Source organism: Tetranychus urticae, chromosome 3 (genome assembly GCF_039701765.1).
Source record: "Tetranychus urticae isolate SD_2017Ah chromosome 3, NJAU_TeUrti_SD_1.0, whole genome shotgun sequence".
In the NCBI taxonomy this organism is placed as follows: domain Eukaryota; kingdom Metazoa; phylum Arthropoda; class Arachnida; order Trombidiformes; family Tetranychidae; genus Tetranychus; species Tetranychus urticae.
The window spans coordinates 16,589,728-16,610,585 of NC_142960.1; the positions used below are offsets into that span (position 1 = coordinate 16,589,728).

Here is a 20,858-nt window from a genome sequence, read left to right on the forward strand (position 1 = left end):
TTTGTTTCCAGTTTTCTGTTCATTCAATTTGTGTATAACCTTTGATATTGCTTACTTGATTTGTTTGATATTTCATTTTCAACTCAATATGATACGACATGAGATGAAATTATCTTCAACCAACTTAACTGACATGAAATAGGAATAAGAAATATTATTGTTATTCTGTTATTCCTTCTTCTCGATCAACCTCCAAACAGATTTCATCTTCATCACTTGTTTTCAAAGAGATACTTTGAAATAGGAAATGAATCTTTGTCTTGACAATTTGGTTCCTCTTTTTTCCCTGCAATTTGTTGTCTTTCCCTATCATCACCATTATCATCATTGTTATCATTCTAAATTCGCATCTCTATTAATATCATCAACCTAATCATGAAGCAAGAACAAGAAAAAAAAGACCAACTCAAACAATTTGATCAAAGTTTTACCCTGAAAAGACCGTCAACCTTTCAACAATTGATCCATAAAATCAGAATGTCAGTTCCATGTCAATCCAACTGAATCTACTGTATTTATCTGTCTTACCTTTTACCTTAAGTAAACAAGAAGAGGAAAAGGGAAGATGAAGATGAAAATGAAGATGTAAAGGAAGACCAAGATGAAAACTGACTACCTGACGAGATGCAAAAAGAAGATGGAAATAATCAAATATCCTTTTGAGTTCATTTCTTTTTCTCATTTCTTCTTCCATTTTCTTCTATTCAATTGATTTATCTCATGTTATTGTTATTCTGTTGACCATTCAATTCACCAATTTCAACTGAATCATCTGAGGCTGAAAACTCTTCAAACATCAACTCACCTTAACTCAACCTTTAGCTTTTCCTTCGCCATCTTCAACTTTCCCTTCAACATTCATCTCTTTCCCCTCACAATTTCAAATTTCATGGTTCACCCTATTTCACTCCTTCATCTTGTCTTTATCATTTTTCATCATCTTTTGTCAAATGTAAAATAATAATATAATATGAAGGGAAAACTTAGCATTTTAAATAAACTCATCTTTCAAGTGTTGATGAAACGTAAAGAAGCCCAAGAAAATGGTTTGACATCTTCTTCTGTTCGGCGCTTTTCCTCGTAAAACAAACTCATCATTTATCATTATTATTACACAGCTATTAATAATGTTGAATTACCATGGAACAGGTTGAAATGCAGATCAAAAATCAGTTGTTTAACCATTCAAAAGGTTTAGAGTGGGTAATCAACTCGATTAAGCCTTTCAAATGATTGACATTCAAATTAATTCCAGGCAAAAGGTTGAAGATGTGTTTCAGCAAAATTTGAAACTGATTTCAAACATTCCATAAGCTATTGTCAGATAACCAATGGTCATGTAATATCAATGAAACTTGATCTTAACAAAACATAAAACTGATTCCATGCTTTGTGTGAATCTATCAAATCTTTTTTCCCTGCTAATCAGCTGAATATGCTTTTCTCACATTTCATTTGAAATAAATTAACTTATTGGAAAACCCAAATCGATAATCATTTGTATTCAGTTCAGTTCTTTCAACATTAAAATATCTTCACCAAAATTAGAAACAGGTAATTCTAGAACAGAATGTTTGTCTTTCGGTGAAACATTAAAAATCAGCATAAAAATGAATTTCCAAAGGAATTCGTCATTTCCTGAAAGCTCAATGTAAATCTTTTAATAAACAAAAATTTCATTTCTTTGATTTTTGTGAAAACATGAACCAAACATCAGAAGTACAATAAATTAGAAAATGAACAAAAATTCTGTCGAAAAAAAGATAACTTTGAATTCTTTCTTTTCCAAACTCCAAACCTTCTTCATGCATGACAAGATTGTTCAGAAAGCACTTGTTTTGATTGATAAAATGTTTGACTCAAAATTGGAAATTTCATTTTCTAATCTTTCACTCATTTCACTAGACTGTAAGCTCAACATTGAGAACAGATTTGATGTTGAAAAATGAAAATCTTGTAAGAATTTCAGGTTTTCTATTTTCCATTTCAATTAAGAGTTCAATTAACAGGAAATTAACATTTTCTGTTTACCTTTCAATTGAGTCTTTCATCAAATTGACCTGAAGCCATTTCAACAAAAAGGTAAAATTTTTGAAAAACATTGCAACTCCATTAAAATTTCAGGTTGAAAAACAAAACAGTTTAATCCTCTTATTTTCAAGATAAACATGAATGAAACAGAAGATTAAAATTTTAACCGATTTCAAGGATTAAACGAGATTAAGGGACGTAAAATGTTGCAGCAAGATTAAAGGTTATTTGGTTAAATGAGGATTAGATTTGTGTGTGTTGTTACCTTAATAAACTCGATTTTTGATGGACAAGCAAAAAGACGAATTGAAAACTCCAAAAGGAACCATACAATGCATAAACTTTCAACGATAAAGAAAGGATTATCGGTTGATGGGACATCATCTTCCATAACCCGAGTTTTATTGTCCAAAGTGGTAAAAATTTTGTAATGTTTATATTGAGGCAAAGTTTCCAGACAAAAGATTACTATTGATACAATGATAACAAGGACTGAAGTTATCGCCACAATTCGGGCAGCTTGAGAGCTTTCAGGGTGCTCAAAGAGTAACCATAATTTACGATGAATCTCGTTTTTTGGCAGTGGACGATCCTCTTTATCGGCAGCAAAACCTTCATCAGCTTTCAACTTTTCAAGAGCTTCTTCACCCAGTTCATAAAATTTAACCTCTTCCACGAAAATGTCCAAAGGTACATTTCCCGGCCTTCTTAAGCGACCACAACTTTGATAATAATATAATATACCTTCAAAGGCTATTCTACATCGATCGAAAAAATATTCATTTCGATTTGGATCAAAATATCTAAAGTGAAAGATGACAAGAAAAATTAAAAGAACAATTGTTATTAATTCAATTCAACATTTGCTTTTCATTTTCGTAAATCGCGCGCTCTTTCAATTGCATATGTTTCACCGTTTTTTTGCGCTCTTTTTTAGTCAATGTCTTACTAATTACTCTTTTGGTTTTACTAATTTATGTTTAAGTGTTAATTATTTAATTGTGTCTCTTTCTTGTTTTAGTGATTTATCATTAAGTATCATTAATTCAACATTTATAGCTTAACTGGTGAATTTTAGGAGTTTATGTGGCTGACCAGATTCAAAAATGTGGGTAACTGAACCAGAAAAGAAGTGATCAACTCTAATATTTTTCTTTTGTTTCAATTATTTTAGGTTTTACAGCTTTTAATGGGTTTTTATCATTACAGATGATTTTTAAATTTAATTTTTCTGATCGATAGCAGGTTTGAAAATTCTGGCCAATTCTGGTTAAACCGTAATTTCCATTTTTAAGAAAATATCCTCTCAAAATCGATACTTAAATGGGCTAAACAATTGATCCGTTTTTAGATGAAAGTTGATAATATATATTTTTGGATTTCTAATGGTTACAAGACAATGCAATTATTATCAAATATAATGATAATTATGGTAGAAACAATTTAACCGTTAGGATAATTATGATACAATAGGTTAAATGAAAGGTTGAACAAATGTAACTCTGGTTAAGCTGTTAACTGAAAATTCAATGTTACCCTTTCATTTGATCAATAATTATTAGATTTGCTATGAAACTGCATTACTTTCAACTTTCATTTCTTCAATCAACTTCATTTAATCATTATGATCTCTGGTAGCTAATATTGTTTCCAAAACAATTTAGATAATTGTTTATTCTGTTTGATTTATTTTTGCTTCTCTTTTTTTCACCATTTTCATTTAGATTTACTCACCTAAGCCGACGAAGTGGATCTCCTAATAAAGTATCTCGAAATAAATTTAACGTTCTTAATTGGGTCTCAAATTTGGTTCCACTCACATTAATAATCACCCGTTCGCAAAGTGAATGGTCGTGTTCTAATTGTTCAAATCGATAAGATGGATTAAAATTACCTAAAGCTGTTTCAGATCCACTACGAGCTTTTACCCTTTCATTGGGTTGGTCGTTGTTTCCACTAACTTTGGGTACATTTCTGGAATCAAAGAAGGAGGCAAAAAAATCATTATTACAATCAATCGAGGATAAATCATTTGACCATTACAGAGGATTTAATGTGTATATGTGCATTGCTTAATACCGTTAATCAAATCAAAGTGCATATTCTGGTTTTGGATTTGTGTTCACTAAACCCAAATGTTTCTTGTCTTCACGAGCTCAAAGTGGAATTTGTTTTTTCTTTCTGTTTCTTTCGGTGAATGTTAATTGTTAATTGATTTAATTGATTGTAGTGATAAATTGCCATTTCTTATTATGTTTTACTCACAAATGTTTCTGGGTTTGATCATGAGGAAATGATAAAAGGAAATTGATTTCAGTGATGAATCTCGTTCAACTTAATTTTCATTTCTTTTTTTCTTTTATTTCTATTTTAGCTTCTCTTCCAATCAATATAGTAAAAAAAGCCATCATAAAGAAGGAAAGTCAAAATGAGGAAAAATTCAAATTTTTCAAGCAAAAGGAAGCAAAAAAGCAAAAGGATTTAATGAAATGAAATGAAAGGATTATGATAAAATGTTGGCCAAAATAATCTTCTCATTGAGAATCAGATGTTAATGCATTCCACAACTGATTTGATTGTTTGTACAATTCACTAACTAGTAACAATAATATGGCAGTTGAAATAAAGTAAAGATGAAAGAGAGTAACTGGAAAAAAGGAAAGATAGAGAAGTAAAAGAGATAACCAAGAATAGATAATCGATATTCTGGGAGTGAGAATGGGTTACTGTTGGGAGGTAAAATGAAATTTATGAGGATAAAACCATGAAAGAAGTTGAACTGAAAGAGTGAGTGAAGCCTTGAAGCATTGCTATTATCAATATATATGTATAAAGTCAGTGGAGAGAGTAATAGGAAAACAAAAGGACAGAAATGGTTGCCAGAAAAAAAAGAAGACACAAAAATCAAGGATCAATGTTGCTAGAAGCAAAAGTAACCTATTTATTTATCACAGTCATCACCACCATCATTTTCATCATCGTCATCTCTGTATCTTCATTTTCAGGCTTCTGATGAGTATGTTTTACTGATATTGATACTCATTGGTCTCAATGATCATTTATATTTATATTATTAATAAATGTAGTTGCATTCAAAATCTTTCATTGTATATACACTGACCTGACTTTACCAGTAATTATGGTTACATTTGAGGTAAAAATTGAGTTAATCATTTTGTCTTTGATGTATTACCAATAGAGTTGGACAATTTTCCCTTTTCAAATTCATTTATTCTGAATATCGATCATGATCCATCTGCAAAAATCTGTCGTTATCAACACTAAGAATCGAAAGGTTGCAATATGTTTCAGATTTGAAACAAAAGCATAAAAAATTGATCTTCCAACAAAACTAAAGCTACGAAGCTTCAAATCGCTCATGACTTCTGCAATATTTTAAAGCGAAGCGATTTTGATATTTTCCTTGAACTTGATTTCTGAACATTTAAGTGCAAAATGAAATGCAAAAATTGAAAATCGATTCAAGTTGTCCATCAAAGCTGTCGATTTTGAAAATTAATATAAAGCAATGCAAAGAATAGTCGAGAACAGCTTTGAATGAATTTTTGTAAATATCAAAGTTACCTCTTTCCCATCAGAATTTCCCTGTTTTTCTGTTTTCAGTTGAACAAATTGTTAATGTTTACTTTTTGGTTGTTTATTCTTTCTCATTCAACCTGAAAACAATTAGCAATCAATCAAGAGCATATCATTATTATTATGAAAAAAAGGGAAACATTCAAAGACAATTAGTTTTCCAATCCATTTAGCATTTGGTTTTGTCAGTAGCCAAGAGTATAACCCATTACAATGCATGGCTATTCAGTCTCTATTTTCAACTATTTATCCTTGCTTATCATGTTATTATTGTTATCATGACTGAAACTCAAGTTGATGTTGATTATGGAAGAAAAGCTAAACCATAATTACATTATATTTAAGGTGAAATACACAATAAATGATTAACTTTAATGTTAAACTAATATTTAAACTGAAAGATTAAGATTAGCATTGAATTAGGGTTTGAAGGTAAAAAAAGAAGAAGTCAGATAATGTGAAATGCATGTTTTTGTTCATGTAACCAACATTATATTAATAATAATGATTTACTGGTTCAAGCAAATAGTCTCAAGATTTTCCCCATTCATGTAATATTGCTGCTAATTTCAACCTTTCAATGGTTCCTTTTACCTCAATCACAGACTAATTTGACTTTCAATATCAACCTGAATAACAGGTGAGTTGAAGTTGAGCAAAATTTTGCTTCTTTCATGAGCAAACAGTTAATAGTGATGATGAAAAGGATGAGAAATTTGCATGTTTATCTTATATCATCTGAAACTGGTTCATTGGATACCCAAGAGAGGCTCAACGACACACTTTTCACTTTGATTGATGAATAAGCTTGCCGTTTAAATCAACATATTTTGATAAATATTTTTCATTCTCTTTTCATCTTCTTTTCATCTTTTCCATCCGTAATTTTCATGATAACTTTTCAACCAATTCACCTTGTAATTGCAACATCCACTGACAAGTTGTATTAAAGCTCAACAACTCAATGCTATTAGATGTTATTAATAACATTTACCAAAGTAAACAACTTGACAATAAAAGTTGAGATAATTTCAATTGTTTCAAGTCAAACGTTTCATTGATCAATATCAAATTTAATATTAAATATTTACAATTAACAGTTCAAAGATTCAAGTGTTTTAAGGGAGACTAAAAAATTTCATTTATCAATCTGATTCTTCACTTGATATTACTTTTTCACTCATTTCAAGTTTATTAATTTTCAGCTTTGATAGTTTTGGTCATTGAAAATTTTCCTTTGTTGAACCTTTGAAGAAGCTCAGAAATTGTTTGATTCAAAAGATTCAGAACAAAGTTTTAAGTATTTTCAGATTCTTTCACATGTTAAAAACATGGAAAATATCTTTTCCAATTGAGTCCATCGACTCATCAAGATTTTTTGTTATCATCAAACTCATTTTACTCGACTGTTCCTGGTTCATGAATGCAAATGAGTCAAATTGATTTGCAAAGACAAAAGGTTATCAAAGTCCAGTTTGATACAACATTTAATGAAACAATTAGCCATTGCATGCAACTTAGACTTAATTGTTAATGTTGCACGATTTGAATCAAAGACATTGAATGAAATTCAAAGCAGTGCTGAGTGACTGTTGATTCCAACTCTTGTGACATGTCCAGGCTATTTGTTTTGTCGACCAAGTGACCTGTTATTATGACCATTTGACAATTTAATGGATTGACATTTACAATGAAACTTTGATGTTGACAATCAAAATAAAATTAGGCAAAAAATGGTTAAACCAGTTGGGAGGAGTTGAACATTCAAATCACTGTCTAAATAATTATAATAATCAAAGAAAGTGCGAGTGATTAAAATGTTAATAATGTAAAAGTCTGAGTAAATGTCGAGTTAATGACTGGTTAACATTTTGAGGACAACACAGAATCTGGTTCATTTCTGGTTTTCCTTGTTTACTCCATCACCTAACCATAATTTAAATCACAATCCAAGCAAAACTAGAATAATTGTTGTTAAATTAATTACATTTGTCTTTTCAAATTTTCCACTCTTCATTATAATTGCAGCAAAAGTTGATTCAATTTTAATAAACATTACAAGCAAGTTGATCAACTAACAACTGGTAAAGTTGAATGTTGATGTTGAATGTTGATAAACATTTACCCAAATGGGTTGAAAACAGAGCATTCAATTGAGTTGCTTGTTCGGCAGAAAGCTCGACGATCTAATCGGATAAGATTAATTGTAACCATGAATGTTGATTGTTTCAAGGAAATTTAACATAACGCATTAAAGCCTTTACAAGATTAACCAGAACTTTAGCCAATAAGCCAAGCAGTTGTGTTGATATTATTTGAGTAATCATTTTTATTAGTTTATTCCTACTTTTCCTCTTTATTCCCCTGTTCTCATGCCTTCAACCAAGCTTCCCTTCATCACCTTCTTCATCCAATTGATCAGATAATCAAACTCTCCTTTTCATCAACCATCATGAGTTGCTCATTCATCTCAACGATAACCTCAACTCAAGATGAAAGATTGAACATGAGAAGAGGAAAGAAGAAGCAGAAGAAGAAGAAAGAAGAAAAACTCTGATCAACATGAATAGATTCTTTAAGATTATTAATAATATCAAATGAAAACCAGCTTTTCACACTCATTGACACTTATTGTAAACAGAATACAATCAATAACGATAATAAAAATAATATAATAACACTTGATTGTTAGACTTTCCTGACTACTTGCAAGTAAAATGTGAAAAAAGGTCAAAACAAAAACATATTAACTGTTAACACATTAACACCAATCCATTTTTATTACAACTCAACTGCTATTGTCACTCTTGTTTACTGGTAATGATGAGTTTGGTGTTCCCATCAATTGAGAACCGTTAATGATAACAATGAACATGAACAACAGTTGAACAACAGTTCAGGTTATCACCAAATGTAAATGAGAAGAGAAAAAAATGTTTCAAATAAACAAATGTTATATCAAGTGAAATGAATAAAATGAAATTCCTTGATAAATTGGCTTCTCTTTGTATGTTACAGTAAACTGTGTTTAACCCAAAATAATAAACTTTTCACATTCAACCCGAAAACTAAGAAACAATTTAAAGGAGAGAAAATAAAATAACAATAAAAGTTCAAAAATGATAATAATATTTCTCGTTATTTATGATTGAATCAGGATGAAAAAAAATAAGGAACCATAAATATAACCTTTTGTTAAGCTTTTGCACAGCAAATAATAAGAATCGTTATTTTACAGTTTCCATGAAAAAGAGCTTTAAATGTTGATTAACATTTTTATATCAAATGTTTAACTTTTCCCAATTAAATGGGAATCATAATTAGACTCTTTTTTTTGTGTTCATCAAAAATTTCACTCTTCAACTGATCATTTGACTTTCACATTCCATGAAACTCTGAATCTCATGTTTTGCTGAATAATAATCACAGTAATTCTAGAATTCATTGAACATGAATTTTTAAACCTGAGCTTTAAGCCATGGTTTGTCACTTGAATTCATTCTCCATCATCATTGTCATCATCAATTCTTATTTCATGTTATTAGTTTTTCTTATTCATGTTATTCCTTCACTTCCCTGTGACCTTTATTATCCTCATTATTATCGTTACTTTTTTTTGTTAACTTCACACAAAACTATCATTATTATTATAATGCACAAAATGGCTTTTATTGATTGAATTATTAAATGAATTGATATTTGCAAAGAAATCGTTTCAAATTTCAAAATGAACTTCTCAAGGATTCTCATGTTTTCTGTTCAATTTTAACCTTCCATTGTTTGCTTCATTCATCAACTAATATTAAGATATTAAGAGTTTTATTTGAACATGAAATGATTTAGTTGTTGTTGGATAATTTAAAGTTTACAGTAAAATGGCGACATTTGATATGCCATTGGATTTATATATCATTAATTGTCCTTTAATTGGTTTCATATGTAAAGCAATGGTTATTCATTTTCCCAGTGATTTACTTAAGGCTTCACTGACATACTTGATTGACACAATGTCTAAGATGTCATCAGGATATTTTGCATTATTATCGTGTCAAGGAATTGATTAAAATTATTGATCCAAAACATCATTAATCTTCAAACCAGACTCCAGATTTATATTCAATTTTGATGAGGTGTTCATCAATTAAAGACAGTTTAGATGTCCATCATTTAACTGGTTATTTTGACCGAAAATCAATAAGCTTTGTAAAAAGCTCAAAACTATGTTTGGAGTTGATGCATTTGATAAGGACTGAGACGTTTAATAGCCGACAAATATGGTCGATACAGCGTTAAGATACTTTAAAGTACCAGAGACAATGTGACTGTTCAATGAGCAAAACGTGAATCAAAGGGATTGGGAGTGCAATGGTTCGTTTGGTGACATTATCTGGTACTTTACAGTAACTTAATTTTATTGATATATTGACAGAGTTGAATGTTATTCTTGGTTATCAAAATTGTTGGTATTAATTTATTTCTCGATGAATTAGCATTTCAAGTAGCAATATCCTTTATCATACATGAAATATGGAACGAAATGTTTCATATTATATTTTCCATCTGCTTCTCACAATATTTTCCTTGCTTCTTCTTCATCTTCATGATTTTATTTTTCCGTTTCCTCTTCTAGTTGAATCAAATATGAAATGCTTTTTTTTGCTTTCCTATTCATTTTGCTTTTCCTCTTCCACATTCAAACACACACACACAATATGCAAAAATTACGTGGAAATTCAGATTCTGTTTCATTAACTATTTAATGATGCATAATTAATCAAAGAAAAAACGTTCAACTATGAAACAAAAGTTAACAATAATCACTGCGAATCAAGTGCCAGAATCAGTTTCCTCAACTGGATCACGCTATTCAAAATGATTATCATGGAAACTCTTTTGACAATCGTCTGAATTTCGATGATAATCAAGCAATAATATGAAAAGAGTTCAAACATTCGACAATTGATTTCGATTCCATTTCGTTTATCATTTTCAAACATTCGTTTGACTTGAAACCTTTACCTTACAGATTAACTCATTACCATGGAATGAAGGAAAATATTTTGATGATAATAATTTCCGTGAATCTGACATATCCGGATATGTAATCAGATCTCAATGATAACATTGAATAATGATAATCTTTATCATTCGTCATGATCATGATCCGATTCTCTTGTAAGGTATAAAATGCATTTTTTGCCTTCTCTTTTTATCTGAATAAGAAACAAAGTTAAAAGAATTATTGTTATCATTATCATGATGAGACATTGGAAACTATTGATCTGAACGAAACTGATTGTTCTCAACGAAATAACAACAATTTTTCGATTCTTTTTTTTCTCTCTTCTCTTCTTTTCCTCTCAACATTACCAAGAATGTCAACCAATATTTTCATCATCATCCAGAACCATTCCTATCTTCACCATGAACATGTTGTCACGCTAAAGCTACCATACAAGGAAGAGGATAAGAAAAACAGAATCAGATTGATCAGATAATGCTCTAAGAATTTTCAAGATAAAATTGTTCTCTTGTTCATCTTCTTATTTGATTCCCTTTGATTCTCATCATCAGGCTGATGATAAGGAAAAGTATAACAAAAAACTTGAACCAGAATAGAGAGAGAGAGACATGATAACATGTTCATGGTATTGTTCATATCATTCTGTTAACCAACATTCTATCAACATGCTTATTCCTTCACTCCTCATGCTCTATCAGAATTGAGAGATTTTCTTCTTCTTTACACCTTAAGAATTTCTTATAGCTTGGAATATATAAGTTTCTCCTTCAAATCAAGTTCAAAGTTTCAAAGGTCTCATGGATCGTTACCTTTCCATGGCAACACTTTCCATAAACTGAAAGTAACTTGAAAACAGTCAATATTTCCATCTCGATTCAGTTTCATTTCATATTTCATCTAACTGGTTGCACAACAATTCATTTACATTTTATTTGTTTTAATATTGAAATACTTGAACCTTTTCCTTTTATTGAATATAAATTAAAAAAAGGTTGAATGTTCAATGTTGATGGAAATGAAGTATTCCATTTCAAAGGTATTTCATGCAATGTTCACAGGTTTGCTTGATTAAACACTGAAATTTTTTGCTCAAAAATGAATTACGTTTCTTGTTTAAGATTCATTATGAAAGGTTAAAGACGTGATTGGAGACTCAATCATGAAATCAGTTCTAAAATACATCAAAATGACGAATGTGTCTCGTACTCATGGTTCAGTTTAGCCATTTGTCTCATGAAATACCATCCAATGCTAAGCAAACATGAAAAATTATACAGCATTACGAACAATATCTATTTAGCAAAAGCAAATGACCAATGCAATCCAAGTGTTGAAGTCAGTTATGCCTAATAATAATATCGTATTGCAATACATCTTATAATACTTTGCATCTATTACTTTATAATACAAGTCATGCCAGTTTGCCTTGTATCAAACTACGTATAAAACTAAACATTTCAGTCATTAAAATGAACGTTCTTAGTTTTTGGTCTCTAAGAAGATAGTTTCAGGTTTATGGACTGGAGAATGCGATCCGATTAGCATTATTTATTCAATACTTGAAGCATTGCATGGGTTGTACACAGAAACAAATCTTCGGCTGCAAAAGCTGTTCATAATTTAGGTAATCATGATCTATCAACGAATTCATTGCTTTAATTTTTGGTGGTTGCAATCATTGTTTTTGGCTTCATTTGTGCACATTTGATGCTGTTTATACACAAAGACTCCTCTGTTCAATCAAACTAACTGGATACTTTGCTTTGCAAACTTTGCTAGTTCAACACTGTCTTTGATTTGTTATTATGGTCAATACTCATATTGCAATTGACCTACAATACCTTACCAAAGGACTTTGAAGTCAAGGCAAATCCCAATCCTAATGGAAAATGAAATCGGAGTCATTTATGCTGCATATTAGATCGGAAACAGTCTTTAACACTTTACATTCATTGCTATTGAATAATAAACTAAACTGTTGAGCTTTACATTCTACATTTTCTCACTAACCACTGAATAATAGTCGACTTTTAAGAGTATATGCTTAGTCTTAATAAGACTCAAGATTGCTGAAGTGGAGCTGAATGTGAAAGAACGCGTTAACTGTCGTTAAGCCAAATCAGAGCCTTAAACATTTTGCAAAACTTTTAAAGAGCATCAACCAGCTTTGTCGACTAACCTTTAGATCAGAGTTATATTCATTTCGATTTCGTACCATTAATAATGCAAAATAACCAAATGATGAACCAGGTTAGCATTTCAATTGACCTGATGACTGACATTTGCTATTACAATTACTTGCATACTTTTGAAATGCATTGCAATCGAATCAACATTTCATGGAAACCGGCATTGAATATTGCATTTAAAAAAGCTATTCCTGGTTACAAACCCAGTTATTTGACACCAACGAAAGATTCTTGTCGTCTATCGAAGTCTATTCATAGTCTTTAGATCAAAATAAACGCTTCACCAGAATTTTCGACAACTAATACATGTAAATCACAAAATAACCAAATTATGCACCCTTTGAATCAATTTTTCAGCCAATATTTGACTCGAATATGAAAACTAAATGTTAACAAGTCAACACAAGTAACAAGTAACGTTGACAGTTGCACAAATAAGATTAAAACACTCGAGATGAATCGTCAAAACGCAACCGAACTCTTTGCTTACACAGAACCCAAATTCACGGATTGATGCATAAATTGACTAACTTTTGGTTTTATAATTAATGTGAAAATGAAAAGGCAACACTTTTTGAATGCTCTTTGTTCAGTTTGATTAATTACTACGAAAATTTAAGTAAAGATGAGAGTTGAATGAAGCTTTGGTGAATGAACAGACTTTGACTGAAATTGATGAGATTTTGGTCACTTTTCGATCATTGAAATAGTTGAACAAGAAATGCATCGAAATCGGTAACATGTTGTAAAACAATTAAGTAAATCATGGTTAAACTGGGAATGCAGATACAGAATATTATTAATAGCTGAATAATGGTAAACCTAAATGATCTTTTACATTTAACGATGAGAACTTTTTCCATCACAATAAAAGGCATCACAACAACAGTGTTGAACATTACCATTAGAGGAAATATTTTTGCACCACAAACAGTGAATTAATTTGAATCAACAAATTATCACAATTTACTTTACTCCATTTATTATGATAATATTAATAACAACATGGAATAAGAAATTGAATGAATCATTGAGAGCCCAATTTTCTGTGAACAATTATTATTATCATATTATCATTAAAATGTTTTCCATCCTTTGAAAAGTTATCCACCGTTTTGATAACCTAATTTAGGAAATGTTGAATGAAAATGGAAAATTGAATGTGAAAGTTTCTCATGAAGTGAATGGAATTGAATGGAAAAGGATAAATAAGTTTCTCCCTTTATCAGTTAAAGATGGACTTGAATATGTAATGAATTGTAAGGTAACGTGTTAACTGTTGATTGAGTGAAGCAAATTTCTTGTGAAAATTCAGATTCTTAATGTTATTTGCAGTTGGATGAGGAAAGGAAAGGAAACCTGAAAGAACTAAATTGACTTTAAAAATTCAAGACTCTGGAAGGTTGGAATGGCGAACAAAAATGGCAGATGGAACAAAATTCAATTTCATTTTCCATGGTAACTGGAGCTTGATTCATCAAAAGTGATGCATTGTTATTTATGATAATATGATCGTTCACGATCATCAGATTTTTGTTGATAAAAGTTACTCAAGAAATGAAAAGGATGAAAACATGATCAGAACTTTTGGTCAACCTTGCAAGAAGGAAAAGCTTCTTTTCATGATTTTTCAATGTTTACACTTCGATCACTTTTTTTGCTGGTAAAAAAGTGTAAGATTAATACGAACAAGTTGACCTGATTTGGAGTAAGTGAATCTGGTCAAATTGAATGGACAGGAAGGTCAAGTGAGGCACAGTTTCAATGGAATCACAGTTTTGTGGTTGAATTTTCAAAATAAACTGTCAAATCGTTTGCACTCATAAAGGACTAAACATGATAACATTGATGATGATTATGGTTACGATGTTGGAGTAAGAAATTCTTTTGTTCAGATTCATGACGAATAAAAACATTTTCTTTCAATAATTTTTCATGATCATCAAAGTAATGGTTTGATATTTATTTAGACTTTATTTCTTGCTCATGCAAATTATAAGTTTACTTGTAATGGCGACATTGACAGCATGTAATTACACAATGTGCATGTTCAAATAATATCACCTTATGATCATCATGATGGTGGTGATGGTGATGAACAGAAAAGAGGTTATCATCAGAAGTTCATTTTGCTTTATCTTTGCTTCTAAATCAACTTTTGATGTTTCTGTTCAATGTAAATACTATTTACTTTGCTTCATTGATAATGATAGCAATAATAGGAAAGGCTGGATGGAGACGTGAAAGGTGTCATTAAGGCAAATCAATTGCAATCAGGATAAGAAGATGAACAAGGTAAAGGATCAGAATACAGGGTGTTTCTGTGTTGACATGATAACACGTTTATTGATTTGGTGGCTTCAGTAGAATCCAGTTCATCGAAATAAACTCTTTTTTCGCTGTTGATTTGCACTTCAAATGAAGCTGTGAATGTTAGGGAATCTCTAAGTTAACGATAAATCAAGAAAGCTAAATGTAAATTGATTAGCTCGAAACAGATGCAAAGATAACCGAGTTGGCGAGAAACGAGTTTGAGTTCTTATTCTGCATTTATCCTGCAAATGTTAGTGAATGAAATGCAAAGACTCGAGTTGGGAATAACTTTAGCAGAAGTAAATTTTGCTTTTGCATTTGAATGCATTTCAATCTTGAAGATTCACACTTGCATGTTAAAATGCTGAACGAAACTGTTTTCAGCTTTATATTTGGTTATGAAAGTGTAATAAATAAATCGAAACCGATAAGTTTAATTGGACTAAATTTATATCAAATAAATTCTTACCTAAAGCTTAGTATTTGTTAATTCATTGAACGAAAAAGTCTTTTTAGTTTACAGAACTAAATCGAGAATAAATAACGACTTTGCAATGCAACGAAACGTGCTAAAGCTCATGGAAATGGAGGCTTCATCTGCAATGTTTCGCTATTTGCAATTCGAGTTTATAATGGTTTAGACATCGAACTTTTAAAATTGTATTCTCTCCATCTAAACATATTAGGATTCAATAAGGAGTTAATCAAGCATTTATTAGCAAATTATGCCTTAAGATATTTAGCAATTCACAGTAAATTAAATCGCCAAGAATTGGATAAAATTTTCTGTTTCAATGGCATTCGATGAAAATTCCAGTTTTTATTGAATATTCAGTTGTTTGCAAAAACACAAACTTGAAACTTTGAAATGCTGACAATTAAAAGAGCAAAGCTAAGCTGGAATATTTTTTCAATTGAAGATCCGAAGATCAACAAATGTTATGTACTTTTAAGACTCAGTTTTTTGCTGCTTCAGGAAAGAACAGAATAGATCCGAAAACCATCTGAATAGACAGAATTTAATTCTTGCGACTTTGTAGAGATCATATTGGAAAGTAAAGGAAAAATTGAACCAACAATCCTTTTCCCGTTTAAACACAAGTCTCTTCAAGTCAACACACATTAGCAATTAATCAATTTTCACTGAATTTGTTTCAAGCCTCAATTGTAATCACTTTACAAATCAGAATCAAGTTCATTAACAGAACACAAAAGTCTGAAGTTCTTGTGATAATTCATCACTTTTCAGTGTTTCATTCCTCCTCCTGTTTCTCCTCCTTATCTCATCAACATTGAAATGATCATCATTATGTTCATGATCATCACCTTGTTCCTTGTAATCAACTATCACTGAACTAAATAACAATATCGAGTTACAAAAGGTAATTATTCTAATTGTAATTGGTTAAATTTACCTTCTTTTGGAATTTAGATTATCGAGAAAAGAATTTGTTTTAACAAGTTTATTATTAATTCATTTCAACATTGACTAAATTCGTTGTTTAATTAAGCTAAATTATTGATAAATGCAAAGTCTGCAAACATTCAAATGGTAACATTATTTTTGTTATTCAGTATAATTTGGTGATAACATTTCAACTGAACAATATACAGAACTGGAGCAATTTTATTCACTGAATTAATGAAACAGAAACAGTTAATGGAATTTGAATTGCATTTTAATTTTCGCTCTAACAATTTACAATAATAATGGAAGGAAAGGGATTTCTCATTCTTCGAGCCATTCAATGGTTGACTTCATTTCATGCTTAATTACATGGTATTCAGTCAATACCTGTTCTCATGCCATTGCAGTTTTATCAGCAAATTAAGTGAAAAAGTTTATTTTGTTCAAATTATTTCAAAGGAAAATGAAACTTTTTCAAATATTCGCAAAAGGACTTCCAAACAAAAGTTTATTATTAGCAACAAACAACATCAATTAGAACGATTTCAATGATAAAATTCTCGCTATTCAACGATTAAGATGAATAATCGATATTTTGTTTCCTAAATTAATGCCTTTATTGTTACATTGTATTTCAATTGCCATCAATAATGCAATAAAACAATGAGTAAAGACGCTTTTCCCGAGTTTCATTTCAAAGAAATAAATTGATTAAAAACTCTCTTCCATTTCATGTCAACTGCAAATGCTAATTGTTGAGATTAACTAACCAAACCGTTACTGTGAATAAGAAAGAAAATCGAAGTTAATTAATCAGAATTGGTAGTTTCAACGAGACAATATCTTTCAATGAAATACGACAAACGAGTTCAACTCAAAGCAAAGTATAAACCAGAAACTTTCAGTTAACTATTAGAACCAGCATTTGATCTGATTTTCGAAGGCTGTTAGCATGAGTTGTAAGACTATCGAATGAGTTGTCTTCGTGGAAATAAAGATCGTCTTGGAAATGGTTGACATAAGTCGAGTTATCAAGTTATTTGGATGGATTGTTGGATTCGTTGAGATCGTTTGTTGAGTTAGTTTGAGCAAAGCAAAAGGTGGAAATGATCGTGAATTGGATTGATCGAATAGGTTTTATTGAACGTTGAGATAATCGTATGATTTATTGATGATCATTGGATTGCGATTTACATGCAATTATTTAAAATGGCGTGTAATGATCACGAGTTTGTTGAAAACGAGAAAAGGTTGGAAGACAAAGTGTCACATCAACTAGCATTTCATGTTAACTTTTTCATTGAAAATGTTAATTGACTTGATGAACAATATACAAGATTATGTTGATAATTTTTCAAGGATCATCTTGAGCAAGTTCATTTGGCAGAGATGAATGTGAAAAGTCGCTAAGATGATTGATGAATGTTTGAGGTTTCATCTGATAAAATTTAACTTGAAAACGAAAATGAAAGGATGATGAACAAGAAGAAGATGATGTTGGTAAAGATAGAGTTGAATGTAAAATTAAACCAAAGGCCATGAGAAGAAGTCGCAAGATGATTGCAAGTGTTTTGCTGTTTCAGTAATTAAAGTTACTTTATTTTATTTTAAACTTTTCGCCTCATTTAGCACAACTTTAATCAACTTTTCTGTATTTCACTTTGTTTTCCTGGCGACAACAATTTACAAATCCCATTTGAATGAAGACAAATGTTCAACTTTTCAATTGCAACTTTAAACTAACCAAAAGACTCGTCTTCATCAAGACAATGTTCAGCTTGAAAGGATGTAAACAATGAGGAAGAAGATGATAATCAATGGTGAAAACAGGGGAAGAAAAAGGTTAAGAATTGAGCAAAATTCTGAAGTTGATGCCAACACTTGGATCATTAAAATTGAGTCAAAAGTCGCACAAAAATGAATACAAGTTGAAAAGCGCAACCAATTTGTGAAAACAAAAAGCTCTGCTTAACCAAATCAAACCAGAAAATTGATTGAACAACAAAGATTAACATTAAAACCCAAACCCAAAACTGGTAAACCTTTTGCTTTGTTTAACCCAAACAATCATTTTATATGTAAATTGAAAGTAATTTGTGTTTAATTGTAAAGAATCAAAAGTCGATTAAAAGACTAGTTTTAATGATTGTTGCAATGTAATTCAATTAGTTTGACGAATTTTAATTTAATTTACTTTTCTCTCATTCAATAACTTGATTAAAGGTGAAATTAATAAACTTTGTAAAGCTATTCTCGCCCTCAAAGTGATTCAATGTTACTGTTTACTTTGAATGTTGTTTAATCAATTAACAGAACTAATTTAATAGCTTTTGTTTGTTTATTGTTACAGTTAATTTATTGTTATTAACAATCAACAATGTTGTTAACTTTTTGCAATTACTTCCGATTCACTTTTATCATCACTTTATTTTCAGTTTACTTTTCTTGTTGAACATTGTTTGAACAGGAAAACGATGGTTAACCTGATAAACGTGAAACGGAAAGTGAATTGGTGTCAATAAATTACAGTTAAACGTTTTCAAGAACATTATTTATAAGGTAATTTCAGGGTAATCAAAGTGATCAGAAAAGTCGGATAATTAATTGAAATTGAAAGTTAAATTGATCAATAAATCATCACTGGAATGAGACAAAATCTCAAGATTGATTGGATAAAAGGTTAAAATGGCATTTCGCTTCAAAACACTTTTTGAAACATTTTTATAACTCGAATCAAATTTCGATGATTAATTAAGTTCTGTTTCAATCGTCAAACACTGAAAAATGAGAGTTAAAGTGAAATCGAAAGATTTATCAACAGATTTTCAGTTCTCTTGTTGAAAGACTTTTGCATTTCTTTGCTTTTCCAATGTCAACTTTTGAAGTTATTGATTGAACACTGAACATGAATAAGTTTCAATCTGGAAATGCATTTCCAAGTCGAACTTGTGAAACACCTTGTAAAGTAATTTTATTAATTGCTCAAGGCAACTCGAACTATCTGATGAATCTTTTTGGAAACTTTTTATCATTTATCTTGAAATTCGTTTAATCTTTTTTTCTCAGGTTTCTCAGTCTCAAGATTTATCTGTTTCTTGTTCCATTCTGTTCATTTCAACCAAATTACCGCATTTATGGATTAAAAACATTTCATGTTTCGTTTTTTCTCAATCTTTTTTTCTGTTTAAATTGTTCATTAAGATTTACTTTTAATCTTTAGGTGATTAAAATTCAATCATAATTCTTGCAATTTATATTAGTTACACTGATGTAATCATTTTAAGAACTTTTTTTCTCCAAAAAATAAGACTTTTTATAATGAAATTTTTGTTTTTCAGTTTTGTTCCAATTTTGTGTTAAAGTTTTTTTTGTTCTTGAAGCTTTTCTTGCAAAATGCACTTTACATTTACAGTAAAGTTGATGAAATTTATCATGAATGATGAAAGGAAAGAAGGAAAAAAAGTTGACAATTTTACTCTAGTAAATTGATATTAGATAATAGACTTTTGTATTTCACCAAATTATTGTTATTATACAAGAAATATGATTCGAAAATGAGAAACACTTTGAATGAAATGTAAGTTGATAACGATAATTAATCAAAATTGACTTGAATCTTAGCATTTCTCTTGATTCAGATAAACTTTGAGTATAAAGAATGATCTTGTCAACTGAAGGAAACAAGAGAAGTGACTGAGAAAACTCTTGAAACTCTATTGAACATCAGTTGGAATTTAATATCAAATTTCAACTAATTTGCTTTACAACTTTCCAAAATGGATGAAAGTGATTAAAAAGTGTTGAGACATTTTCCGTTGAGAGAATGCAATTTTCATGTGAATCCTGAAAACATGATCAGTTGTTTCCATGTTATTTCCAACTACTTTTGTTCAAAGCTGAAGCTCTAGAGGATTTATATTGAATCAATATTGACAATGAAATGAGAAACTTTAATTTCAAATGAGAAAGCATAATGTTTATAATGGCTTAAGAAGAACCGAGAAGAAGAAGAAGAAGAAAAAGAACTCGAATTATGAATCAAAGTAAATGGAGTTGAGATGATAATTCTGATGATGTTTGGTGTAAATTAGTGTCAAACGATTGGAATCCAAATAGCCTGGAACAAGTTGAAGTTGGAACAGAAAAAGGTAAAGAAAATGGCGAAGATGGAAAAAGAAAGAAAAGCAAAAAATTAAGAAGATTGGATATTAAATTGAATACTTGTTACTCAGATGACATCTAAAATGAAACTGTGAAAGTAATTGAGATGATAAGAACCTTATATATATAAACATGA

At 30.2% G+C, this 20,858-nt stretch overlaps 1 protein-coding gene and 1 long non-coding RNA gene across 3 annotated transcripts in view; one reads left to right on the plus strand and one right to left on the minus strand.

Moving 5' to 3' along the window:
* Nucleotides 1-20,858, minus strand: part of LOC107363289 (potassium voltage-gated channel subfamily A member 1) — a 32,048-nt gene that overhangs the window by 1,656 nt on the left and 9,534 nt on the right. The window contains exons 2-3 of the mRNA XM_015930497.3: nucleotides 3,766-4,005; nucleotides 2,297-2,834 (exon numbers count right to left, since the gene is read on the minus strand). Of these exons, the coding sequence (XP_015785983.1) occupies nucleotides 2,297-2,834; nucleotides 3,766-4,005 (778 nt within the window). The remainder of the gene's footprint in view (nucleotides 1-2,296; nucleotides 2,835-3,765; nucleotides 4,006-20,858) is intronic.
* LOC107363290 (uncharacterized) lies at nucleotides 2,924-5,129 on the plus strand. 2 transcript variants are annotated; one of them, XR_016200292.1, is made up of 4 exons: nucleotides 2,924-3,139; nucleotides 3,206-3,276; nucleotides 3,756-4,224; nucleotides 4,406-5,129. It is a non-coding gene; the product is annotated as an uncharacterized LOC107363290 (long non-coding RNA). The 2 variants fall into 2 exon arrangements; XR_003082380.2 differs by lacking the exon at nucleotides 4,406-5,129 and having other exon boundaries at nucleotides 2,940-3,139; nucleotides 3,756-4,355.